Source organism: Numenius arquata, chromosome Z (genome assembly GCF_964106895.1).
Source record: "Numenius arquata chromosome Z, bNumArq3.hap1.1, whole genome shotgun sequence".
Classification (NCBI taxonomy): Eukaryota; Metazoa; Chordata; class Aves; order Charadriiformes; family Scolopacidae; genus Numenius; species Numenius arquata.
In genome coordinates, this window is record NC_133616.1 from 11,194,544 (window position 1) to 11,218,063 (window position 23,520).

Here is a 23,520-nt window from a genome sequence, read left to right on the forward strand (position 1 = left end):
AGGAGGTCCACACCAAGGAAGTGGATAAGGCTGTCCCCATGACAACTACTGCAAGTGGATCATCAGGGTTCTTTGGTTTCCATCTGTTTCAATCTACTCCTAAAGCTGAAGAAACTGTGGCATCTACTGAAAGAGTAACAGAAGCAAAAAAGACTGAGGAAGATAAGAAAACACCAGTGAACAAAGTTAGCTCCTTATTTTCTGCTTTGGGTGGACTAATTGGAAAGTCTTCAGGTCCTGAACCTGAAACATCAGAAGATTCTGCCTTGAAGAGAATGGACACACAGTCAAAATCATCTGAAAGTAGAACTGATGTTTTATCACTTGCACCAAATAGAAAATTAGATGAGGCACGAGCAGAGCACAAGTTCCCTGTTACATCAGAACCAAGAAGAAATACTTCATCAGACCTTAAGTTGGAGGCTGCTAGAAATGAAAAGCCAGAATTAAATCAGAATGAAAACATCCGTATTAAAAAAACAGGATTAACAAGGTCTCCTTCTCAATTGAGCCAAACTGCTCCAGATGGCAGGCCCATACGAGAAGACAGACCTGTTAAAGCAACACCAGCTTCCAGGCATCTCGAAAGGCAGGCAAATATTAATGAACCTAGTCAGCCACAGCCAAATCAGAGCCACCCAGCCACTGAGCCTGAGGAGACGTTGTTTAAAAGCGCTCTGAAATTGTTCAGTCTTGGAGAAGATTCTCCTGCAAGCTCAACTGCCAACAAAACTCAAACTTCTGGATTTTTTGATTTCTTCAAAACACAAGTAAGCAAAGCACCACAGCCATCACCAGATTTGGAAAAAAGTCTAAGTGGTAAACCAGAAAAGGTGATACAGCCAGAACAGAAGGAAACCTCCAGCATCTCATCATTATTTGGATCCCTTGGAGATCTTTTCAAAGCAGAGGCTGTTCCTTCTCAACCAACCTCAAGTACTATGACTCTGCCAAAAACCAAGAGCAGAACGGTGGCTGAGTCGAGACAAAAAACTGATAAGTCCGGGGGTCTTCAGAGTGCCAGTATGCCATGTCTGTCCTCCACCCCTACGGAAGGGGTGAGAACAGAAGGCAGGGACAGGCAGGTGTCTCCTAGCCCTGGGGTGCAAATGGAACAACGAAGCAGAAAAGCTCAGGAGGAGTCTCCCGAGAGTAAAAAAATGCCTCCTGGATGCGCTTCACAGAAGCCAATGAGTGTAGGTCCCAAAATAAGCCAATTGAGTCAGTCAGCTGTGCAACAAAGCGGCGGACCCACGGTTACACCAAAGCCACAAGGAGGAAATCGTTTAGGAGGCACAGCTAATCAGGCAAAACCGAAGCCAGATCAGACACCTAAAGAGTCGGGTTTCAGTTTGCCATTCAGCTTTTCTGATATCACTACTTCGAAATCACAGCCAGCGCAGCCGGCCAGTAGGAGTATATTCTCCTTCTTCACTGGATCAGAGGAACCAAAGCCTTCAGCTCCTGCTCCTGCTAGTGGGAAGCAGCAAGAAACAGAGGGGCTGTTTCATCTGCCCTCCTTCTTCTCCAGCAGTCCAACTGCTGAGAAGAGCGTACCTCAAAGAAGTACTAGCTTTAGCTTCTTCAATTTGACATCCTTTTTGGATGAAAAGCCACAAACTGCTCCAGGACAGGAGAATAATACAAAACCAGCTAAACCAGTGAACTCTAAGCCGTACGTGAAGCAAAATATTTCCGCTGACCCTGGTGTTAAAACTAGCAGTTCTGCCAGGCCACAAGATACAGACAATAAAAAAGAAGTTGATGATATTATTGCAGCAGTGACTGGCAAAAAGATGTCTAATAATCTCACGATCCCAGAAAGTAAATCAGAAATGCTGGCAGTGGATAATGTGGAAAGTGTTGCTGTGGTAGCTGGAGAGAGTGGATTAGAGAAGCTTCCACAGACTGATGACACTGCAGTAACCGATTCGGCTGCTTCTGGTCCTTGCCTTCAGACTCCCAGTGTGCAAGAGGGTTCTCAGGGCCAACAGGCTACTTCCCTAGGGGCAGAAGAAGATGCCTTGGATAGCAAGGGGAAAATGGACAGTGTTGCACTTCTTATTGATAAAGAAGAGCCTTATTCTTTAAAAGAACAAGCTTCTGAAAAGAAAGATTATAACATGGATAAAATATATTCCCCGAGTCTAAATGACTTAAATATTATGAGTGACACTAAAAATGAAGTGGTCTCTGAAGAAGTATGTATACAGCCTGGGTTGCCAGAATGTAAATTGCCCGAGCAAGCTTTTGGTGACAGGTTACAACAGGCACAAGAGCTATGCTCTCCTAAAATGCCAGAGGCATCTAATTTGCAAAACAAACCTAAGGAATCTGAGGGTGATAAATCAGTACTGGATTCTTCAGTTGAAATGTTTTCAAGCTTCATGACAAAAATGAAACCGACTAAAACATTATCTGGTTTCTTTTCCCAACCTCAAGCTACTGCACCTCCTACTGCACAGAAGAAAAGCTCCTCTTTCTTTGGTTTCTCATCCCTCCCAAGTGGCCCAGCACCAGCTTTCACAAATGATCTGTTTGGCATCTTCAAAGGTCCAAAAGAATCTCCAAAACAGATGCCTCCAAAATCCACCCCTAAACCTCAAAGCGGTAGCATGAAAGATGTCACTGGGTCTGTTCCAGGAAAGGCCTCTAGGGAGACAGAAAATACAGCTGCAGCCAGAGAGACTAAAAGAGACGTCTTGAGCTCTCAGAAGCAGGATGTATTAACTGTTTCAGCAGAAGAGAACTCCACAAAAGAGTCTCCTATGAAAACAGAAACTGAGGAAAATAGGAACTTGGAAACCCGCAAAGAGGAACCTTTGAGGATCACTCCAGAGACAGCAGTTTCTAGTGAAAATCAAACCCTCGAGGTTCTGCAGTTGGATAACAATGCACAACCTTCTGAGACAGCAGATACTAAGCCACGCCAGTCTGATTTCAGTAAAGCAGTTGATGCAGTGCAGGCTGAGACCAGTGACCAGACTGATGTAAATACATGCCAACTAGATGTGGAGTCTTCACACGTAACAGAGGAGCAAACTGGTTCTACAGAGAAGGCAGCCGTTGATGTCCTTCAGACTGGCTCTTCTGATGGGCTTGAACTGGAAATAGAAGCCCCAACTAAGGGGGCAGACACAAACCTTTCCCATTTGGACGAGAGTGCTACACTTGAATCGGAGCCTGCTCTTACAGGGGATGAGGCCAGCACTAGTATTGATCAGCAGGATGTGATCAGTGGTAATGGCAGGGAGCCCACAGCTCCAGTTGATGAGCCCGGTGTTCATCTGCTCCAGCCAAATGAAGAGAAGACAAGCGAGGTAGAACAGCAAACTGCTGAACAGCAGAAACATTTAGCAATTAATGAGGTGCCTGCAGAAGGGATGCCTTCCAAATCTGACTTGAAGAAACAAGGTAAACCTAATGACGTTCCTCCAGATGCAAACAGTGGTAAAACAGTCTTTGAAATACCAAGCGTGCCCAATTTGCCAAAATTTAGTTTTATGTCTGCTGAGAGTGGAAAGCCATTTGGGTCATTCTTCTCTCAGCAGCCACCTTCTGTTACTAAAGCAGGGTCAGATCAGGGTCTCATGTCCAGCTTTAAGAAACTTTCTTCCACTCTGTTTGAAGGAGGTAGTGAAGAAAAGGTGAGTAAGCCAGAGAGTGCCCAAGGAGCAGTATTTGGGAAAAAGCTAGATTTCTCTTTTCCCTGGCAAAAAGACAACAGGGAGACCTCTGCCAAAAGGGAACCACATATACCACCACAGGCTTTGTCAAAACCAGATGACAAGGTGTTAGGAACAGTCAGTTCAGATGAAAACTCAAAATCTGCAGTCTCAGATCAACTGACTGATGCAAATATAGAAGTAAACTTGTCTTCAAAGCAGCCTGACACTGTAGACAATGAACTTTCCGAAGAACCATCTGGTACAAGCGCTGTTGATGATACATCCAACAAAGAGCTGGGAGAGAAGCTTGATAAAGAGTCAGAAGATCAGCAGAACGTGATTTCAGATGAACTGCAGAAAGAAGGTGGGGCAGAAGAGCACGCACCAGATGAGCCTGAACTGAAAGAAACGGAGCTTGATTCTGCTCCTAATGGAGCAGTGCTTCATCCCAGCGCACAGGCTGCAGATCTGAATAGTGTGGAACAACTGAATGAGAAAAGGCTAGTTACAAATGAGGCATAATAAATGGTTTCAAGTCTTTTGGCCATTTATAATGCAATACTGCAGCAGTAGATACTGGCCTTGGTGTCTGATGTTTGTAGCTCAGTTCCATCCCCTATTTATTGTAAAGTGTTTGTAGCATTTCTGATGATTGTCACAGAGGATGTGGCAAATGGCAGTCCCTAGTTACGTACAAGCCCTTAGACCATTTACTCACCTTTTCCCACTCTTTTTTTTCTGTGTGATTGGATTTCCCATGTTCTTACAGTGTCCCACTGAATGAGATGCTTCTAGTGCTAATTTCATTAGCCTTTCAGAAGTTGTATTCTTTATGTGTTAATTCTGATGCATACAATTCACTTTGCTTTCTTGTTTAGTGATAATTAAATTCTATTTGTAAGAAAAAAGGTAACACTAGGTAGAATGTATTGGAATGAAAGAGCATTTTGTTTTCAAAATGTAAGGTAAATACTTTTAATTTTAGAGAGAAATTTAACTTACGGCTGATGCATTATAGAGCTAAATAGGTTCATTTTACATTATTGAGGATTTTAAAACATTTTCAGAGATACCAGTGAAGGTATTCTAATGCTTGCTTTTCCTACTGTGCAGAGGTTATTTCATGCAGTTAGGAAAGCCACTAAAGGAAGGTATCAGTATTTCATGAGTCTGTATTCAGTCCTGTGCATGTGTTAAGTTACAATTGCTCTCAAAAATAGAAACGGAGACTCACTAAACTTATGTCTCTGTGTGGCACAAGTGAAATTTGTGCCTCTGATCACACAGTTGCAACACTGCACTTCCAAAACTTCCCATCCGGCTCCAAATTATCAGAAGTGTGCAAGTGAGAGAAACACTAGTGCTGCTTAATTCTTGGCCGTAGTTTTCCTGTCTGCATGAGAAATATCCATCCACTGTATTTTGTGTGAGGATTGTAGGAATTCAGTCCTGGAAGTGATGTCTTGAATCACAGAGATCACACCCCTATGGCATTGGGTTTTTTATATAAATTAAATTATTAAAAAAGCTCTATTGGGACTGAGACATACTGCTTCCTTTTGAACGATTGCTCTTCTTTTGTAAAAGGTTTTAAGTTGATAGTCTTGACAGCTTAATCTTGACTTCAATGTATCTTATCATAAATGTATAATATGTATAAAAATAAAGTTAACTTTAAGTTAACTGTACTTCTTAACAATAATCCACTTAAATAGTCATGGTGAAGACCTTAGCTGCAGTGAAACTGCAGAAGACAGGAGCACTTCCACTCTGAATTGCTATGTTTCCATTCTTATTCCTGTCTGGTTATTAGAATATCTTCACTGGCAGTTTCTAGCTGATCTAAGGTGAAGAAGTAGTCAGTGGTGCAAGAAAGACCATTGGTATGTACGGTCTATATACTGGTTGGCTGTGTATGAAGTATTTCTACTGCCTACCAAAGTTTTCAGCTTCAGAAGTCTAGATCTAGTTCAGGGAAAATAATAGTTAAATATGACCTCATAACATGCTTTTTCAGTAATACTTAGTGTCCAGATTGTTACATGTGCAGATTGCTTTGCGTTTCCCCAAACCACTGTGTTTTTTCTGATGGATTTTTGTATTTTCTCATAGTCCTGCTGGCAGTAGTAGATATGGCTCCTCTTGTAATGTCAGCCAGGGAAGCTCTCACCTAAGTGAGCTGGACCATTCCCATGAAAGTGCCCATGGCTCTGAGCAAGAAGATGATCACCAGGAGAGAGAGTCGAATCATTCCTACCACAGTTCGGGCAGCTACCAGAAGGATGGTCAGGCGTGGCTCAGGGAGCAAGAGGAGCCTTGTGGCAAAGGAGAGGAGGAGAAGGTCTGCGAGACAGAGGAGAAACGTGCAGACCATTCTGCAGCCACATTACCTCTGGAACTTGAGAAGCCCAAGGACGTTGATGCAGGAGCCCAAGTGAGGTATGTGAAACTATTACTGAGTTCTTCACAACTGATTCAAAAGGATGCCTCCCTTTGCTATTTCCTGGGGCAAATTATGTAATTGTTTTTACAGTCTTCTCTAACAACTAACTTTGATGTTGCTGATCTGTGAAACATCTTTATGTGCAGGACCAGTTATTTATGAGACATTGGCTAAGCTTAAATTATGTTTGCTACGTATGTAAAGAGGAACGCCTGCTAGCACCTTGAAGCTCATTTGCTGCATTTTCTGTTTCTGGTTTGATGAATGTAGTCTGGCTCAAAGACAGCTGCTGCCATTGCCCATGTGTGATCAAGCTTACGTGTGAGCGACCAAGAACTACATGTAGTCATGGTTAGAGCTGCGCTAGTTCCTTTCTTGTGTAGTAGGCTACCACACTTAGTGTTTATGTAGTTGTAGGTTGTAGAATTACAATTTGAATAGACATCTTGCTCTGACTCACTGTGGCGGCTTTTCTTGTCCTTGTAGTTGGGCTTTCCAAGCTGTCAGCAGTATTGAAAACAGTCTTTAAAAGTATTTCAGCTAAGTTTGGGGGAGTAATGTGCTGGGGTTTGTACAGGTTTAACAGGAATTTCAAATTTCACTACTTTGGGAGTGACTTTTTTTCCTTGAGGTGGTCAAGTCATTGCAGCCCCTATTGTAGGTATGGTTATACCTTCTTAAGTGTGAGGGATTGTTTTCTTCTGGTTCAGTTAGGTCCATGGAAAGATGTCTGCCTGTCTGTACCTTTGAAGGGTACAGCTGGTGTCACTGTGCTTATACGAGAGAATTAACCACAGCTGTTCATGTGTAGGCAACCCTTACACTAAAGATGAAAAAAGGAAAGCAAGACTAGAAAAAGCATTAAACTGTTTATAAACTCTGAGTCACTTTCCTCTTCTCCTTACAGAGCAGCAGGAGTCTTGTCCCAGAATGGCTGGCCTATATTTGTTCACAGGGAAGGTTATTCACATAGTCTATTTCGGGCTAATTTAGGCATCTGGCTTGGATACTCCTGCCTCACTGGCTCCCTTTCTCTCCGCTATCTGGCATTGCCTTCCTGTGTCCATGGAGTATGCATGGGACTGAGCTCTGAATGTTGATCCTTGGAGCTGCACCTGAGCTAGATGTGTGGCATGGATTCGTGTTGCTCCCAGCTATGGCTTTTTTTTACTGTCAGCAGTGGGGGTTGCTTTTCAGACAGGGAAAGATGTTTGTTTCAGCGATTTACGCTTCAGCAACATATAAAAGAATGAATGCAACCAAAGGCTCAAGGTTTCACGAGGTTAGGGAGTGTAAGATGTGCTGTGGGCACTGAGATGGGGCACTGCTGCCAGATGCACATGCCCTCTTGAAAAGATGTAGGAAAGGTTGGAGTGAGAAAAGTGCCCTGAATGGTGAAAAACACCACTGAGCCCAGTGTTTCCACTGAAGAGGGGCTGTAAATTTGTAGCAGTAGGGGTGAGTAGGAAGAGGCAGTGGTTAGAAGAGACCTGCAACAGACATGGAACAGGGGATGGAGAATCTTCCATCTGCCTCTTTGTCTGTGCAGTTACGATGCCAACATGTTGAACTGGCTTGATCAGGTATCTTGGGCTGCTTTCCTCTTGTTCTATCAACATCTTCTTACTCCTGGGGCTGGATTCCATCCTAGCTTATATCTTTTTCAGCTCATCAGTTTCCGGGACAGTTCCTTTGTAGAAAGAAACCTCTGCTTTAGCCTCTTACTACCCAGGGCATGTGCAGGGCTGTGTTGACTGGAGCTTGTTGGTTATTTCAGCTTCCAGAGTTGAAGCTGTGATTGCACTGTGTAACATCGAGTCTTTAATGCTGCAGATGAGTGTTTCTCATATAGTGATTTTCTGTTTCTTGCTTCTAAGCTACCATGGTGACAACGAGCCACCACCATTTCCTCCAGCAAGAGCCCATTGGATTAGAGCCATTAGCAAAGTTCGACTGCGGCTTCAAGAGGTAGGATGGAGTATTGCTTCGCTCCTTCTCTGTGCTGCCTGCGTTTTAGATCTGTGGCTGAAGGTTTCATTCCTTCTTCCTTGTAAGACACCTCTTAGAGTTTTGATGTTTTGCAGACAAAAATTTAATCAAATGTATTGTGTAGGACTGTAACATGTTATGGTGGTCTTAAAGCTATCTAATTCTATCAAATATTTTGAACATCATTGTGTGGAACTAGAGATGAATATCAGAAAAGATGCATAAGCAGAGAAATTAGCTCTGAATTTGTAAATAGTAATAATAATGTCTGGGACTAAATGGTTTGTGTTAAATAGTTTGAAATGAAGACTTTTTCTCAAGGCAACTTGAGGATAGCTTGTTAGCTTAGTAGGAGTTACCTGTATTATTTGTCGTGTGAAAATGTTCCTTGGGAAACTTTACATCAAATATTTTTATATATACTAATTGAAAGTGGGTGTATAATAAGTCTTGGTATTTCCATCTCGTGAAAGTAAGATTTAAAAATAAATAATCTTCATTTGGGAAGTCAAAAGGAAAAGGTTGTGACATTTTCTTCAGCAGTATAAACACTCTTGTTTTAGAAAACAGCGATTAAGACCCAAAAATTGTTGTTTTTTTTTAAAAAAAGTCTTGTGCTTTCATCCATCTGTATGCCCACAGAAAGATAACATATGGTGTTCATATTCTATAGATGATAAACTATTGCCTACTACCCAACAGGCAGAGTTAAGATATTTCTTTTAGAAATACTACTTTCTTCTAAAGCTCTTCTTTTTTTTGTTTCTGTAAAGAAATTATTTTACAGTATCTATCTATCAGTAGCAGGACTTTTCTTTCTCTTCTGGTTTTATTGCAAATTTTTAGGAAAACAATTATTTTTTTTTTTTTTGCCTTTTGGGAGGCATCTGGAAGTGCCATAGCGGAAGGAGTTTTTACTTTGGCTTATCTGGGTTGTAAATTCTTTCTCTTCAAGCAATTACTATGTTACTTCACTTCTGAGCAGCAGGGGTTTGGGTCAAAACTGTCAGCATGACATGGAAAGTGAAACTGAAGAAAATCTAAGAAGGAAAGGAACTTTTGTTGTGGTTTTGTAGAGCATGGAAGCAAAACAGTTTAGATCTGTGCTTTGTGGAAAACAAGTGCTAGAACGTACTAGAAGGGACAAGAGATTAAGTGATGCCTCTCCCTGGGTATCTCTCTATTTTTTTTCTGTGAGAGTAGAATGTCCCTGAGGTGGTTCAGCATCAATCTTTGTGTTTCTGCTGAATTGGAAGGAAGACATGCTTTGAGATGACTGTTACAGAAATACTAGTTTAGTTAACGACCGCAAAATGTCATGATTTGCTTTTCTTTGACCTCGCCCAGCAATTACTGATCCAAAATTTCTTTAAAACAAAAAAAAATGCAAGAGATGGAGCTTTCCAGCAGCCTGCTGCAGGGCTTAGCTGTCTTTGCTGTCCAAAGGCTTTTTCTGACCTCTGCTCTAGATCTCTCCTTTGCTGTAAAATAGTAAAGGAGCAGAATGGATTCCTTTCCTCTTTGGAACTGTGAAGGGCTCCTGCAAAGGGAGGAGAAAGCCCCATTCGCTCTTCTCATGCTCACTAAATGACCCATTTTCTTTTAGCCTTTTCTTGTCAGGTTTTTTTCAGGCACTTTTTAATCAGCCTGTCTTTTTTTTTTTTTTCCCCTTTTTCTCTATTTTTCTTGTTTTTCTTGAAGTGCAGTGTCCAAAGCTGAATGTAGAAACCCAGCAGAGATCCTGCTCATGTACACTACAGAGCAACACAGACTTTGTTCTCCAGGCTGTGATCCTGATATCCCAAGATATCGGGTATCCTGCTGTGATGGTACCTTTTTATCACAGACTAACACTGATGTATAGTTGGCCTCTCATCTTTTCCAGAGCTGAGATTCTTTCTGAAGAAAGGCTTTGTCAGTTGTTCCCTAGCCTATATTTCTGTTGAATTACAGCTGAATGTGGGTTTGCACTTGTTTGTACAGAGTTGTTTGTTGTTTTTTTTTCACTCCCTAAGCATGTTGCTGTGCGTCTCTTCCTAATCCGTTATGCCTACAAATCCTTCAAGTTGTATGTGAAAAAGTTGTGTAGTACCCAAGCTGCCAGGTTGTGTGCTACCATGGCTGCCTGAGGGACACTGCGTGATACTCTTTGAGCCAACTCTTTGAGGTTGGCTACCCTGAGTATAATTTTTTCCAGTGTGTTTGCATCTATTTCATCCAGACCTCAGGATATAAAACTTCTACTGTTCTTCTCCTACCCTTAAGACTAATATACCTTGTCATAGAAGGAAGTTAAATGCATTTGACACAGTTCTACTCTTGATAAAACTCGCTGTTATTTCTCTCCTTTTTATGTTCTGGAAGATTTGCAAATAATTTGATTATTTGTTCCAGTCTTCAATTCCCAGGAGCAGGGGAAAAAAGTCAAGTTAGCGCTTTCATAATTATCCAAGTCCTCCTCTTCCTATTTTTTAAGCATAAATGCTTGCTTTGCCCTTTTCAAATCTTCAAGTGCATTGCCTGTTTTTCAAATTCTTACTGCTTTGTGATTGTCAGCGTTGCAACTTGGTACCTGAGGATGAAGATTTAACAGGACCAGCTGACTTAGAAATAACTACCTTATCTGTTTGCTTTCAAATTTGTTTTACTTTACTGCAGCCTGTTTTTTATAACTTGCTAAACTTTCTTTCCCTTTTTTTTAAAAAAAAACAATTCTGTCAGCTGCCTGACTGCAGTTGTCCCTGACAGTGAAGACCTGAAGCAATTAAAGCATCAAATGTTCCAGTCACCTGATGATAGCTTTGCCCTTCCTATGAGTAGCAGCTTTTTTTTGGTCATATTCTATGTTCACTGCTAAGTGTTTAAATTTGTACTTTGGCCTTTTGATTTCTTCCCTGTGGAATCACACTTGTTCTTAAAAACTCCAACAAGAAGATATTTGTAGTTAGAGGTCAAGCTCTCTGAGGGGCTTGTGATTTTTCCTTTGGACAGGTCTCTCATTGTACGTCCTTTCTCCTTCTTCACTGGGATAACTTGTGCTTTTTTTCTGTTAATGCTGTTTCATTAACTGTTAACAGCTTCCTGAACTCCTGGTCCTTTAAGCCTGTTTCTCATGAACTCTAACTACTTACTTTTTTATTAGTTTTTATTAGTTTGTGTTCTTGAATTGCATAGTGTTTTTCTACCTTGTCTAATTCTTTTCCTTCCAAGGTATCAGGAAGACTGTCACAGTTTTCTTGGATCTATTTGCGTCCTCATTTATCTCCGTACTTTTGCTCAATCCAGAAGAACATTTATGCTAGTTGCTTTCTGTGCCTTGTGCATCATCAGCTCATTTCTAGATCTTGTTTGAAAGTCGCTGATACAAATACAAATTATCCAGATAAGTATCAGGATTGTAAAGGTCCCTGTGATGATAGTCTACCCAGGTGATTCTGTTGGTAGTTGGAAAAGGTTATGTCTCATTTCTCTGATCACCCCATTAACATCTTTCCATCTTCTGTCATTACTTAGAAGCTTTTAAGAGGGCTATCCTCCTCTTTTGTTCCAGCGCTTAGAGCAGCTGCTTATGTCCTTAATGTTCAAAGTGATGCCTCCAGCTCTTTTCCATGTTCCCCTTCCTCCATGCGCACTATCATTTCATTAATACATGTGGAGCTCCAGCTCACTGATACAAACTGCTGGATTCCTCTCACGTAGACTACCAAGACAGTTCTTACGATTCTTAATTGTTAATGATCTGGCTGAAATGTGAAAGAAAGAAAAGAAAAGAAAGGAAAAGGAAAGGAGAAAGTAAAAGAAAGGAAAAGGAAAGGAGAAAGTAAAAGAAAGGAAAAGGAAAGGAGAAAGTAAAAGAAAGGAAAAGAAAAGAAAAGAAGAAAAGAGATACCCCCAAGATTTTTCCATATGTGATGTGATAATAAATCCCCTGAGCAAGTCAGCCTCCTACCTGGGAAGAGATTAATATTCATGTGAATAACATACATGCATCCTACAGCACCATGAGTCAGAGAAATGTAGTATTTTAATTAAGACTTGACAGTTATAAAATGGCACAGGAATTTGTATCTGCATGTTAAAAAAGCTTTGTGGTAGCATGCACATTTTTTTCTTCACTTCTGCTGTTTTGCTTGTTCTCTTTCTGTGTTTGTGAAGAGGAAACTTAGCTATGCCAGAATCAAACTAGAGTTTTCAGCCCTGAGAGAAATGACTCAATAATTGTCACCTTCACACTTAGAACTTTGTCTACAAAGAGGGATTAATTGATAGCTCGTTTGCTGCAGTCCCTCTGTGGGAGCTTCTCTTCCAGAAGAAGAACAGACACGTAGCTATTGCATCCTCAACTTGCAGAACTCCTTAACTGACATAGCGTTCAGCTAGGGACATGGCTTTGTGACTTTTGAAGTTCCACAAATTAAAATGTGAGTTTTATATGACACAGAAGAACTGATGGACTGGAGAAGAGCAAAAATTCAATAAATCATCAAATTGGCTCTCTTACCAATTCTTTCAAGTAAATTTAAGTATTACAAAAGGGTGTGGGATCTGGGACTTTATCCACTTATACTGAATTTGTTTATGGGGCAAAATGTCTTATGTATCATTATCCTCTTTTGTGTCAGGAGATTAAATGCATCAATTTACTTGTTTTCATTTCAAACCCAAAGTTGTTGGAGCAATGTTTCTGCTTTTTTTTTTTTTTTCTTCTTCTAGATGCCATTTTATACCAAGTATTTTAATTTTAATCTTTTGTCTTTCCCTGTTAAATGTAAATAGTCTGTTATTTTTGACTGCTATGTGACTAGTTCACATACTGAGATGGGAGGTGTGGTTCATGACGTGGTTTTTCTGGAACATGATAAGCATCTCCAGCGGGGGGACTTAATGGCTGTTCTTCTCTAGTGTTACAAGCACCAAATCATATCCTCAGTCTTATTTCCCTTCCCCATGCCTCATAGTTTCACAGTCAGCGCTTCTGATCAAGCACCTGCAAATTTAAGAACCATCAGGGTCTCTCGCTTTTAAAAGCCGTGACCCAGGGAACGTGTTGTAGTTGATTTTGGAGTGTGAAGCCCTATTTTTCTTTTGAGAGGGCAAGCTGTTGTTGCAAAACACCATTCTTCCCTTCTTACGTAGCTGTGGGGTACCCTGAAAAGTCCTTACTGTCCTTCCACTGTTCCACTGTTAGTGAGGAGACCAGCAAGGCAGTAACTGGTGCCAGCTTTGGTTGCCAGTTGCAAGTTACCTGCCTGCCCCCAGTGCCCACATGTGAATCCAGGCCCTCTGATCATTAAAACCATGTACTGTACACTAGCCCAGATGGCGAGTGGAGGATATGCCTGCTTTGAGTCAGTCGCCAGAAGATTAGAAACTGTCCCTTTCCGCCTCTCATTAACTGTGCAGTCCATGCAATAGTTTACTTTGGGCATTTTATTTCCCTTAAGCTTTGTTGCCTAGGTGTCTTTTTATCAGTCCCGTGAAGATGAGTAAGCTCTGCATTTTCAAAGCCTCCCACACAGTGGCAAAGAAGCAGGCTGAAGCATTGTGACTCTAATGGAGAGTTACTAGAAAATTCTCTTCATACAGGAAAAGCTACATCTCCAGTTAAATGTCTTCCTTCTTTTCTATCTGTTGTATTTATGAAGGTTATCTTTAACCTCCATCAAAGTACCAACATCAAATGTCCCAGGGATCAGGGTTGGTGGGGATCTGTAGAACACCCTTGTACTCATGAAATTGTTGTTGCTACACCAGAGAGGAGAATCGGGTCTGTGTAGGTAAGGTGTGATCCAAGGGGTTGCTGCCAGACTGTTGCCAGGTGTCTCTGCTCACAGTGGCCATCAAATGCTTTCTGCATACCTCATCTGTAAAATGCCTATGGGTCTTTCAGGTCCCTATGGATTGCACAACAATAATTACTTAGAAAGCATCTAAATACAAAAGTAGTGGTGGTGTGCTGCTGTCTCCCCATGCCATAATCTTCCTTCCCTGGGTTGCATCTGAGTTTGCAGACTGGCAAGTCTTGTGGGACTCCCCAAAGCCTTCACAGGTGATTCCCCGGGGCTCGAACAACCTGTCTCTTCTGGTAGCCTCTCTGCGAGGAAGGTTCACCTGACACGCTGTACTCGGAGGAAGAGAAGCTTCTTTCATCTCCAAGTGTCTTAAATAAGATATCTGCATATTAACATTTGTTTGGAATAAAATGCATGCTTATTTATCCTTACTGAGATTCTCTGAAACCTACTACCTTTTTTTAACCTGTTTTGCAATAAATGTTAACAGTTATGTTACAGCAAAGAGATAATTATGTGCACACAATAAAATAGTGTTGTGCCTTCATTAGCTGCTGTTGTGATTTTAGGGTAGCTTTTTGATAACATTATTATCTCTGGTGGGAAAAATCAACACGCTTGCCCTTTTTAGAGTAGTTATGCTAAAATTAAAAGAAATGCTCTCTTGTGGAGCAACATACTGATCAGAAATGCTTTTTATAATGATCGCAGCAGCTAGGAGCCTGTTTGATTGCTAACAGGATTTTCTGCATGCTTCTCTGAACATATCAATGTGCTGGCACCTTTTATTCATCTCTCCTAAAGAACAGTTTTGGTGATGATGGTCTGTATTCCCTGGCGCACAGGACATCTGTCGCCCTCAGTGACAACAGAGTTCCTCCATGCCTTCCTGACGCTGGTTAGAAAAAAACCTGTTTTCTTAGTTGTAACAGGAGTTTGCAGAGTGGATAGGTTACTTTCCTGTAATGCTATTTTATTTTTTCACTGGAAGCCTCCTGTGGGTTTGTAAGACTTGGGCAAAGGAGAAGGCAAAGAATCATGACACATCATTTCTTTTCCTGATCTATAGTAGTATCCAGGACTATAGCTTTGCTTCGATAATTTTGTATTGTAAACTATATACATCTATAAGTCAAAGTTCTTATGAAGCATTTGAAAGGGAATCCAAGTGTAATTTACTCTTCTTCCAAGGTTTATTCCATTGGTTTCCTTAAAAACAAAGGGGAGGTGTTTGTGCAACGTCTGGGATATGGTTTACAAACACAGGATGTTCTACAATCAAGTGTGTCTCTTATTTTGTACTAGCACTGCACATTCAGTTCAAGTAATCCAGTTTGCCTGATCTGTATGCTTCTGTTCTCTGAATTTTAAGGTCATAATGACAGTATTGGGATGCGTATGAATAGTTTGCCGTTATATATATACATTTTTTTTTTTTTTTTTTTAACTTGAAACACTTCAAGTGTGAGTGTTTGACTTCTGGACTGAAGCTGGATGGAAAGTGGCTGCTGCTTTTGCAAAGTGTGGGGGTTTTTTTGGGGGTGGGTGAGCAGTTAGACTTTCTGCTTTTGACTTTTTGAGGTTGGCTGGGATATGACATGTGGAAGAACCCTCTGCAGAACAACCAGCAGCTTAAGCAAGAATATATGTAGAATAAGGGGGGAAGAGGACTCTAGTTCCTGATCTACACTGTGCAATACTGGGATTTAAACCTAGGTTTCCCACATTTTAGAAAAGTGCATTGACTGCTAAGCTGTAATGCTTTTCTAAGGAGTGACTCTTCCCTACATTCCCTCCCCTGTTTGGACATTTTAGACCTGAGAAACATTCCCATTCAAATTCATCATGGTCCTGTAAAACAAGTTTTGATTCTGACAAGTTGGTGTTTTCTGAAGGAAAGGCTGTCTTATTCACCTTCTTCCTCTCCATGGATGCTGTGCCTCTAATGATCAGAGAGCAAGATGTGGGTGGCGGCGGTGGGCTGGCAATGTGGATAGATGACCTTATGTCTTGTACAGCTCCTAGGTTCCCAATTAGGCTGCGTACACAGAATCGCTGCCTTTCTGTCTCTGGCATTATTTTTCTTAAGCAATCTGGTCACAGCAAGTTCTGTATTTATTATCTCCAGAAGTAACTTGTGTTTTGCAGGCTGAGGGAACTATCCATGTGCACAGAGTTTCTCTGAACTGGGATGAACTACAGTAAGCTCTTTTCCCCCTTCTGCTGCTGCCCAGCTTGCATTCACACTCATACCAAGACTTTTCCAAATACTTTGCTGAGCCAAGTGCTTGTCTCTTCCCAGAACCTCCTGCAGCAGTTGTCTGAAGCTTTCAGGAAAACTGGAACTCAGGTCTTTTTGGAGGGTGGACCGAATCCTCTAAATAGTATATATGACAGGCTGTAGAAGAATATTGAAAATGTTGGAGCTGAGGCAACCATTGCCACCTTATGCAAAACTGCCCTCTTTGCACCTTGTTTTGGGGATGCAATGGCAGGACAAATTACAGCAGCGTGCTCTGTTGATAGAGGCGTGTATCTGATGTGGAGTGGGGCTGAGAAACCTGCAGTGTCCTGACGCCCTGGACACGGCACCTCGCACGTGGTGCTCATCAGTAGAAACAGAGAGAGCTTCATCTAGCACTGGAGTAAGTCAGTTCCTCCTGCTCGGAATAGGGGTGCAATGGGAGAGGTGGGTGGGGGGACTCCTACCTGCCACATATGCAGCCCTTAAAAATAGCATTGGCTGTTGGGAGAGCCAGACTTCACACTCTTATTTTTAAGGCTCTGCGTGGGAGGAGGGGATATTTCCCAGTGTTGTGTATTGCTGAAGCAATCTGTACAAGAAATGCTGCACCAGAGAGATAGCTGTGGGCTTTGGCTTACAAAGCACAAGACTTGGGGAAAAGATGAGCTCACCAGCACTGTCTGAGAGCATCATAAATGAGGCGTTAACTATTGATGCAATGTTAGCAAACGCTTTGAATAACATCATAACTTTATAGAAAAAGGCAGTAGGTCAGAGGAAAGGGTTTGGTACGTGAAAATTTCGTCTTTTAGTGACATTTTTCTTTCACTTGTTTCTTGTTTTCCAAGCTGCATGGTTACACAACTTGTTTAGATGTAGGGCAGGGTTGCCTTGTGTGCTTCTCAGCTAATTTTGGAGTTGTGTAAGGGTTATTGTAACTGGAATCTTCTAGTACTGTGCATCTGGATTTAAGTAAGATAATTGCTTTTTTTCCCACCCATTATGAAAGTGGCTTTTGGAAGTCAAAATGCTGTTAATAATACTTAATGTAATGCCTGAAGACAGCAGGACTCCTGTTCTGGCTGATGCTACATAATATGTAAAATAAAAGTAGCATTTTTATTTTCTGCACATTTTAATGTCAAGGATTTATTGAATTCAATTCACTTGAAGGCCTTGTAGTACACAAATGAATTCTATCCATTAAGAAGTAGTTCTTGCCAGGTGATACGAGAACTTTCTTTGCATCCTAGACTCCTTTCTTGGCAACCAAACAGGATTTTTAAGCCATATCATGGCCACCAGCAAGTTTTCTACTGTCTGCTCATATTTGGAGTCTGAACAATGTTGTGACATTGTGGAGGGCTGATTAGATGAGCCTGGATCAAGCTATGTGTTTGTTTCCATTGCTGTGGTGGTTAATCACTGGCAATTTCAAAAAGGGCTTTTTGGTAGTTCCCCTTTTAGTTTCACTTGAAACCTGTTCTTGGTGAAGCTGGGACTAGTTCTTCCTCTCCTTGGGTTTTGAATCTGTAAGGAAATGCCTGCAGCCCTTCCTGGCAGTCTGTGAGCTGGGTTTGTAATGTGCATCCTCTGCTGAAAAGTGCTTGAGAACATCAAGGTATCAGATACCTCTTCTGCAGGGGGTGGAATTTCTTGAATGCATTGGCAGCTTCATCCTTTGTGTGCTATAAAACTGAAGATAATTTAGGGATAAAGCTGGGGTGATATCCCAAAGATTTTAATCAGATCTGGTTCATCGGGGACTTTCATCTGTTGCTTGGGCATGCGGGTACCAGATGCTGGAAGGGCTGTGGTAAGCCTGAGTGCTAATGTACTGGGGTGCCATAGGCAGCGCGTCTCCTGCTGCACGGGGTGGCTTGTGCCTTCAGGCTCGCAGGATGATACGGTGGTACCAGGTGAGCAGCCGTGCTGCCCTCCGGCCGGTGGGAGTAACCTCGTAAAAACAGAAGGATCCCATTTAAGCCAGTCATGCTTTGGATCAGGAAGAGAGAAGAAGGGGCTGTTCTGGGTAACTACAGGCACATTTAGTCTGCCCTTGCTAGTGTGCAAGGTTAGAAAGTCTTACTGCCTGGCAAATGGGAAATTAGTAAAAACACAATTATATGCTGCCTTAAACTCCGTGCTCCGCTGTCACAGACCAGGTGGGCAGTAGGTCTCGTCTGCCTGTATTTCCATAATATTTCCAGTATTCCATGTAGGAAACCAGCAAATGGTTTGGAGAAGATGGGGGCTATTGCAGAAATCAGAGAATAAGTTCTAGTAGTGGGAAGGGGGACACTGGGGCAGTCTGGGGTGGGGAAGTGCTGAGGATGTGTGAGGTGAGACCAAACAAGTACGGCTCTGCTTAGCAGACTGGAAGCCAAGAGCGGATGTTGCTGCCATGTACTAATAGAGCAGGGGAGTAAATATTGGCAAGTTTACAGCTATTTAAGCTAAAGGTTAGTGTTAGCGCAAGAACAGAAGGGTATAAGCTGGTTATGAACAAACCCGGGCTAGAAATCAGAAAGTGATTTTTCTAATTGTTAGTGAACAGCTTCCAAATGGGTTTCTTTGCCCTTTCTGTTTCTAATTAATCTAAAAATGGGTCTGTTTATGAAAGCTATTATATGACAGTCGCCTGTGGGAGCAAAGAATGGGACTTCATCATCCAGGAAGCCTCTCAGTAAGCTGTGAGAAGTGTCTGTGGAACCACAGCCTCTGTAACTATTTTTTCCTAGCCTGGCCTCCCCGTGTTCACACTGCCCACCTGCCTGCCTTTGCTGCCGAGCTGCGCCCGCCTTGCAGGACCCTGTGGGCTTCGGAGCACAACCAGCGGTGCGTGGGAGAGGTGTTTGCTACGTAGATGCTGTCACTGAAGCCAAATTACGAAAATCAAATTGAGGCCCCTCTTGGGTGGGGGCTTTTCCATGCAGTCGCACAGTCGATATTCAGGATCGTGAGGCTGTGCGAGGGGTTTCTTGAGGAACGGTAGTTATTAGTGACTCATGCCTGGTAATGAACCTGTCATAGATATAATTTTGTTTTCTGACAAATGTTCAAGTCGTAACAGTTTCAGAAAATACGGTGTAGTTTGTAAACAGGTTTGTTCTTAAATGAGATTTTTAAAATTCCCCATGGGATTTCAGTTGCTTATTTAGACAGTAAATTGCAATTGAACCTATACTCATTAAAAGTTTTTAAAAGCTAAGACTGGAAAATTATTTTCTAGGAGAGCTTGAAAAGCAACAGAGAATATCAAGACAAAACTGGTGGTGTGTACCAAAAAGGAGATAATGGAGCTATCCAGCTAGAAGGAAATTTAGATTTAGGCTTGAACTGATGTATCTATTTTGCCTCACTTTGGCCAATACTTTCGGTTGTTACATACAAGAATATATGAAATATAAATAGAGATTGCTTTATGTAAAAGATAAGTTTATTTTGACCATGTTTCCATCTGTTTTTTATTTTTGTTAATGAGTCAATATTCACCTTGTATTTTAAGATAACACACACATTTTTGAGAAACTGTTATTGAGAAACTGAGAGTGCTAAATTTTATTGCAATTTATTTAAATTTGTCTAGTGTTATTCAGTGCATGATGTTAGTGCAGCAGATTTAAAGGCATGTAAGTGTTTTTGTGATATCTCATATAACGGGTGCTTGAAGGATCCAGGTTTGTCTACACAAATATCTATAGACTGGCTGGTGTATTCACTCTGAATTTTGTTACGCCTAATTTAAGGAACTTAATTTACAGCAAGTACAACTCTCCTTCATATTTGTGTGACATAGTTACATGTTACTCATCCTAATTAAGTCACTCTATTTTTAGCCTGCAGTAGTAATAGCTAGTTAATATACAACTGTGTACAGCTGCTAGAATTATCCCTTTTTCATCCTGTCTTCACATCCATTTCTCTCCAGTTTCGGTGAAGGTGAAGTGGCTGCCATGACCTGAGAGCACAGAGCAGAGGTGGCAGCTACTGGAATGATCCCCCTGCCATCCCTGCGCAGTATTTGGGGATGTTTTGGTCAAATTGTGCTTGTCCCTCCCATCACAGATTCACCCAAGGGGCTAAGTGGCCTCTCAGGCACTTGACTTAGGTCAGGTATCTCATCAAAGCCTGGTTTGTAGCACAGTCTTCATCCACTTGCAGAGTCTTTCTAAATCCCGTCATTTTAATTTTTTGCATTAAATTTCCTCCCTGTCCCTCCTGATTAGGGGAGCAGACTGACTGAGTTTCTAGACCCACTTAATTTGGGCCCGTTTGTCGAGCCTGTCAAGTGCCTTGACTGGAAGTGTGAAAACTGTTTCTGGGCTTATTAATATGGGTGTGATTGCTGGAGTCAGCTTTGTCAGAGCTACGGTGTGGCAGTGCCCCTTTTTTCTTGTTCAGTGCCTACACTAACAGTGTCCTCAGAGACTGACAGAGGCTTATATGTGGTTCATAACAAGTATTTATGTGGGATATTTTTGTCCATTAATCAACTGCAGCCTTCTGCAGGGAATATAAATATAGGAAATTATTCCTGCCTACAGAGAAAGGCATATTATTTAAGCCAGCAGTCATAAAGACAAAGGTAGGGTAGTGAAAAACATTACTTCCCTGCTTTTTGAAAGTTGGTGCATCTGTAGCAAATGAGGAGAGAAGTGCTGGCAGAGGAAACAGTCTGTCGGCAGAGGTAGCTGGGCATTGCTCCATATGGTTATTAGTTGTTATTCTTCTGCCACGCTGTTACACGGTTCTGGAAAAGCCATGGTGGTTTTTGAAAAGGGTTTTTCCATTTCTTCTCCCTGTCATCCATTAACTGATTTCTGGTTATTTGATTTAAGATTCTGGAAATGAGCCACCAGAGCAGCGAGTGAAGTAGTTGGAAGCCAGACTTCACAGTGTTTGATAGGCTCCAAACTTAAGTATTCTGAAAAATAAGGGTTTTATTATCTTGAGATGACTGTCCAAATAAAGAAGAAGGTCTTGACCTGCCTTCGTTCTTCAGTTGTAAATGGGGACTTTTCCACTTCACAGGTATGCCATGAAAACAACAATTAATACTTGAATTACTTAAGTAATATGGTGATGACTGCAAAGAAGACTGCTTAGCTCACTGCATGTAATGGTAGGGCCTGGCTGTGACACAACAAATAATGCATGATATAATAACATTGGATAACATGAAGGAAAAAATATTAAATAGTTTATTCTTGAATGAGCAGTGGAACAGCCTCTTTTGTTCCTGAGAAAGGGGTTTCCCTCAAATGAGAGAAAGAATTGTCTTTAAGTTCATATTGGGTGCTACCCTGTAGGATCAAGGCGCTGAATTCCTGTGGCCAAATCCTTATGTGTTGGACCTAGCTTTTGCAGAATGCACGAACAGTTTTGTCAGAGACCATTTCCCCATTCTCACTGTCAAGCTCAGGTAGGAAAACATGCTCTTCGGTGTTTGGACTCAGCCTCTGTGTTATGGACAGCTGGGTTGTCATGCACTGTGAGGAGTAATGCACCTTCATGACTGTTAGCAGGTATATGTGTGTTACCATGTGGTTTCCTACCTGGAACAGGTTCTGGAAGGGTACAGGTAAGGAGCGGTAAAACCATGACCCGGGTGGTATGTGAAGAGATTAACTAAAGCATCTGTCTTCCTCAAAAGCATCCCTGAAAAATGCATGTACGCCCTTTGTTAAAACCTTCTGGGACAGAGATTTTCTAGCTTCCCTACACAATCCATGCTGACTTACACTTATGTTAAAAGCTTTTCCAGATGCCTAACCTAGCTTTCCATGGCTGCAAGTTAAGCCTGTTATTTCTTTACCTGTATGTACAATAGAAATGCTGAATAGTTTACTTCCCTCCTGCTTGCCTCAACTAGTTCATGTTGGACGGCTGTTAGATCTACCTGAGGTCTACATTTTACAGCATCTGCAACTTTTCCTTCCCAGCTTTCTTGATCAAAAAAAGCAATTAAAGCTTTAACCGAGAGTATAATTTCAGGTTTTTCCACCTCCAGCACGTGTCTGTGCTCAGATGCCTTTGCATTTTGGTGATGCTGATTATTTAATTAGATGTGCAATTAAGACATTGATTGTAATTTTCCAGTTTCATGAGATATCAAGTCCTTATGCTTTGGATACCATTAAGAGGGAGAGATGTAATTTGAAGGAGGAAGCAGCAGAGGGAGAGTTTTCTCTGCTATAAATGCTTCCTCACTGCCTGTTGACTAAGGTGTTCAAGCTGACTCCAGTTTAAAAGCTGGTATAATAGTTGTTTCTGGAATGGGGGAATTGAGTTGGTAAAACGTTTCAATCAGCTGAGTTGTAGAGGGCAGCACAGATTTGCTAGCAGTCCATGTTCTACTTGTACTTTTTTAAAAGTACATAAAAAATGGAGAACGACAACTCAGGAAGAGAAAAGCTTCCACACTTTTGGGTGGGCAGCCAAAACCCAGGACAAGGGCTCTGGGGGCATTCAGGTGTTTTCAGGGAAGGTTTTCTGTCTGTAATTACTGGGACAGAAGGAGACAACACACTTCCCCAGGGCCTGTAACCTGAGGTGGCTTTGCTTTGCTTTTGAAGTCTGACCCTGGCTTTGAAGGCTGGTGTGGGCAGTGGTGAGCGGGGTTGGCAGTGTCTCAGCTGTGGCTTTTGAGGAGGTAAGGCTTGTTTGTGCCCTGGAGTGGCTGGAACTCAGTGGTTAGGGAATAAAACAGCCTCTTCTGTGAAGTATTGGGTTGCAGAGCTGGTAGTATTTGGTTTTGTATCCCAAAAGTCAAGAGTGCAAAGAGCCACAAGAATGGGACACGCAGGTTTAGCCTGTGCTTTAAAGGGCTGCTTCAGAGAGGCTTTGTCTGATGTTATGAGTGACAGTGATGACTATAAAGAAATCAAATGGAGGAAGATCTTAATCTGAGCTTTTCTAACTTTATGACCAAAAAAATTCCTGTGTCGGACTAGATCGGTTTTAGCCCCAGAAGGAGTTTTTCACTGGTGTGGCAGCAGCAGCCTCAGAGGGAAGGAGATGGGAGGACTCACTACAGGCAGCTGTAAGGTTTCTTCTCAATACCTGCCTGATGAAAATCAGCCTAAACTGTGAAATGTAAAGATTTGTAGCCCTGCAAAAGCATTAGTGCTATGTTAACTCCTTTTTTTCCTTAACATTATAAAAATCCCAGTCCTTGAATCTTGCTGCATTCTTGGCCCTGCAAATATGCTTTATTTGCAGGCTATGTGAAAGTTGTTCTTTCTATTATTTCATAAATGTTCATCTCTCAGGGTTCAGCAGACATCCTTACAGTCAAATAATGTTAATGTGTGTAAACATCTTTCATATGAAGACGAGTCAGCTGGTGGCTTGTTCTCACCCATTCAAAATGTTATATTG

At 41.7% G+C, this 23,520-nt stretch overlaps 1 protein-coding gene across 1 annotated transcript in view; it reads left to right on the forward strand.

Annotated features, from left to right (window-relative positions):
* Positions 1-23,520, forward strand: part of UNC13B (unc-13 homolog B) — a 191,342-nt gene that overhangs the window by 47,478 nt on the left and 120,344 nt on the right. The window contains exons 8-9 of the mRNA XM_074166749.1: positions 5,781-6,107; positions 7,989-8,079. Coding sequence (XP_074022850.1) covers positions 5,781-6,107; positions 7,989-8,079 — 418 coding nt within the window. The remainder of the gene's footprint in view (positions 1-5,780; positions 6,108-7,988; positions 8,080-23,520) is intronic.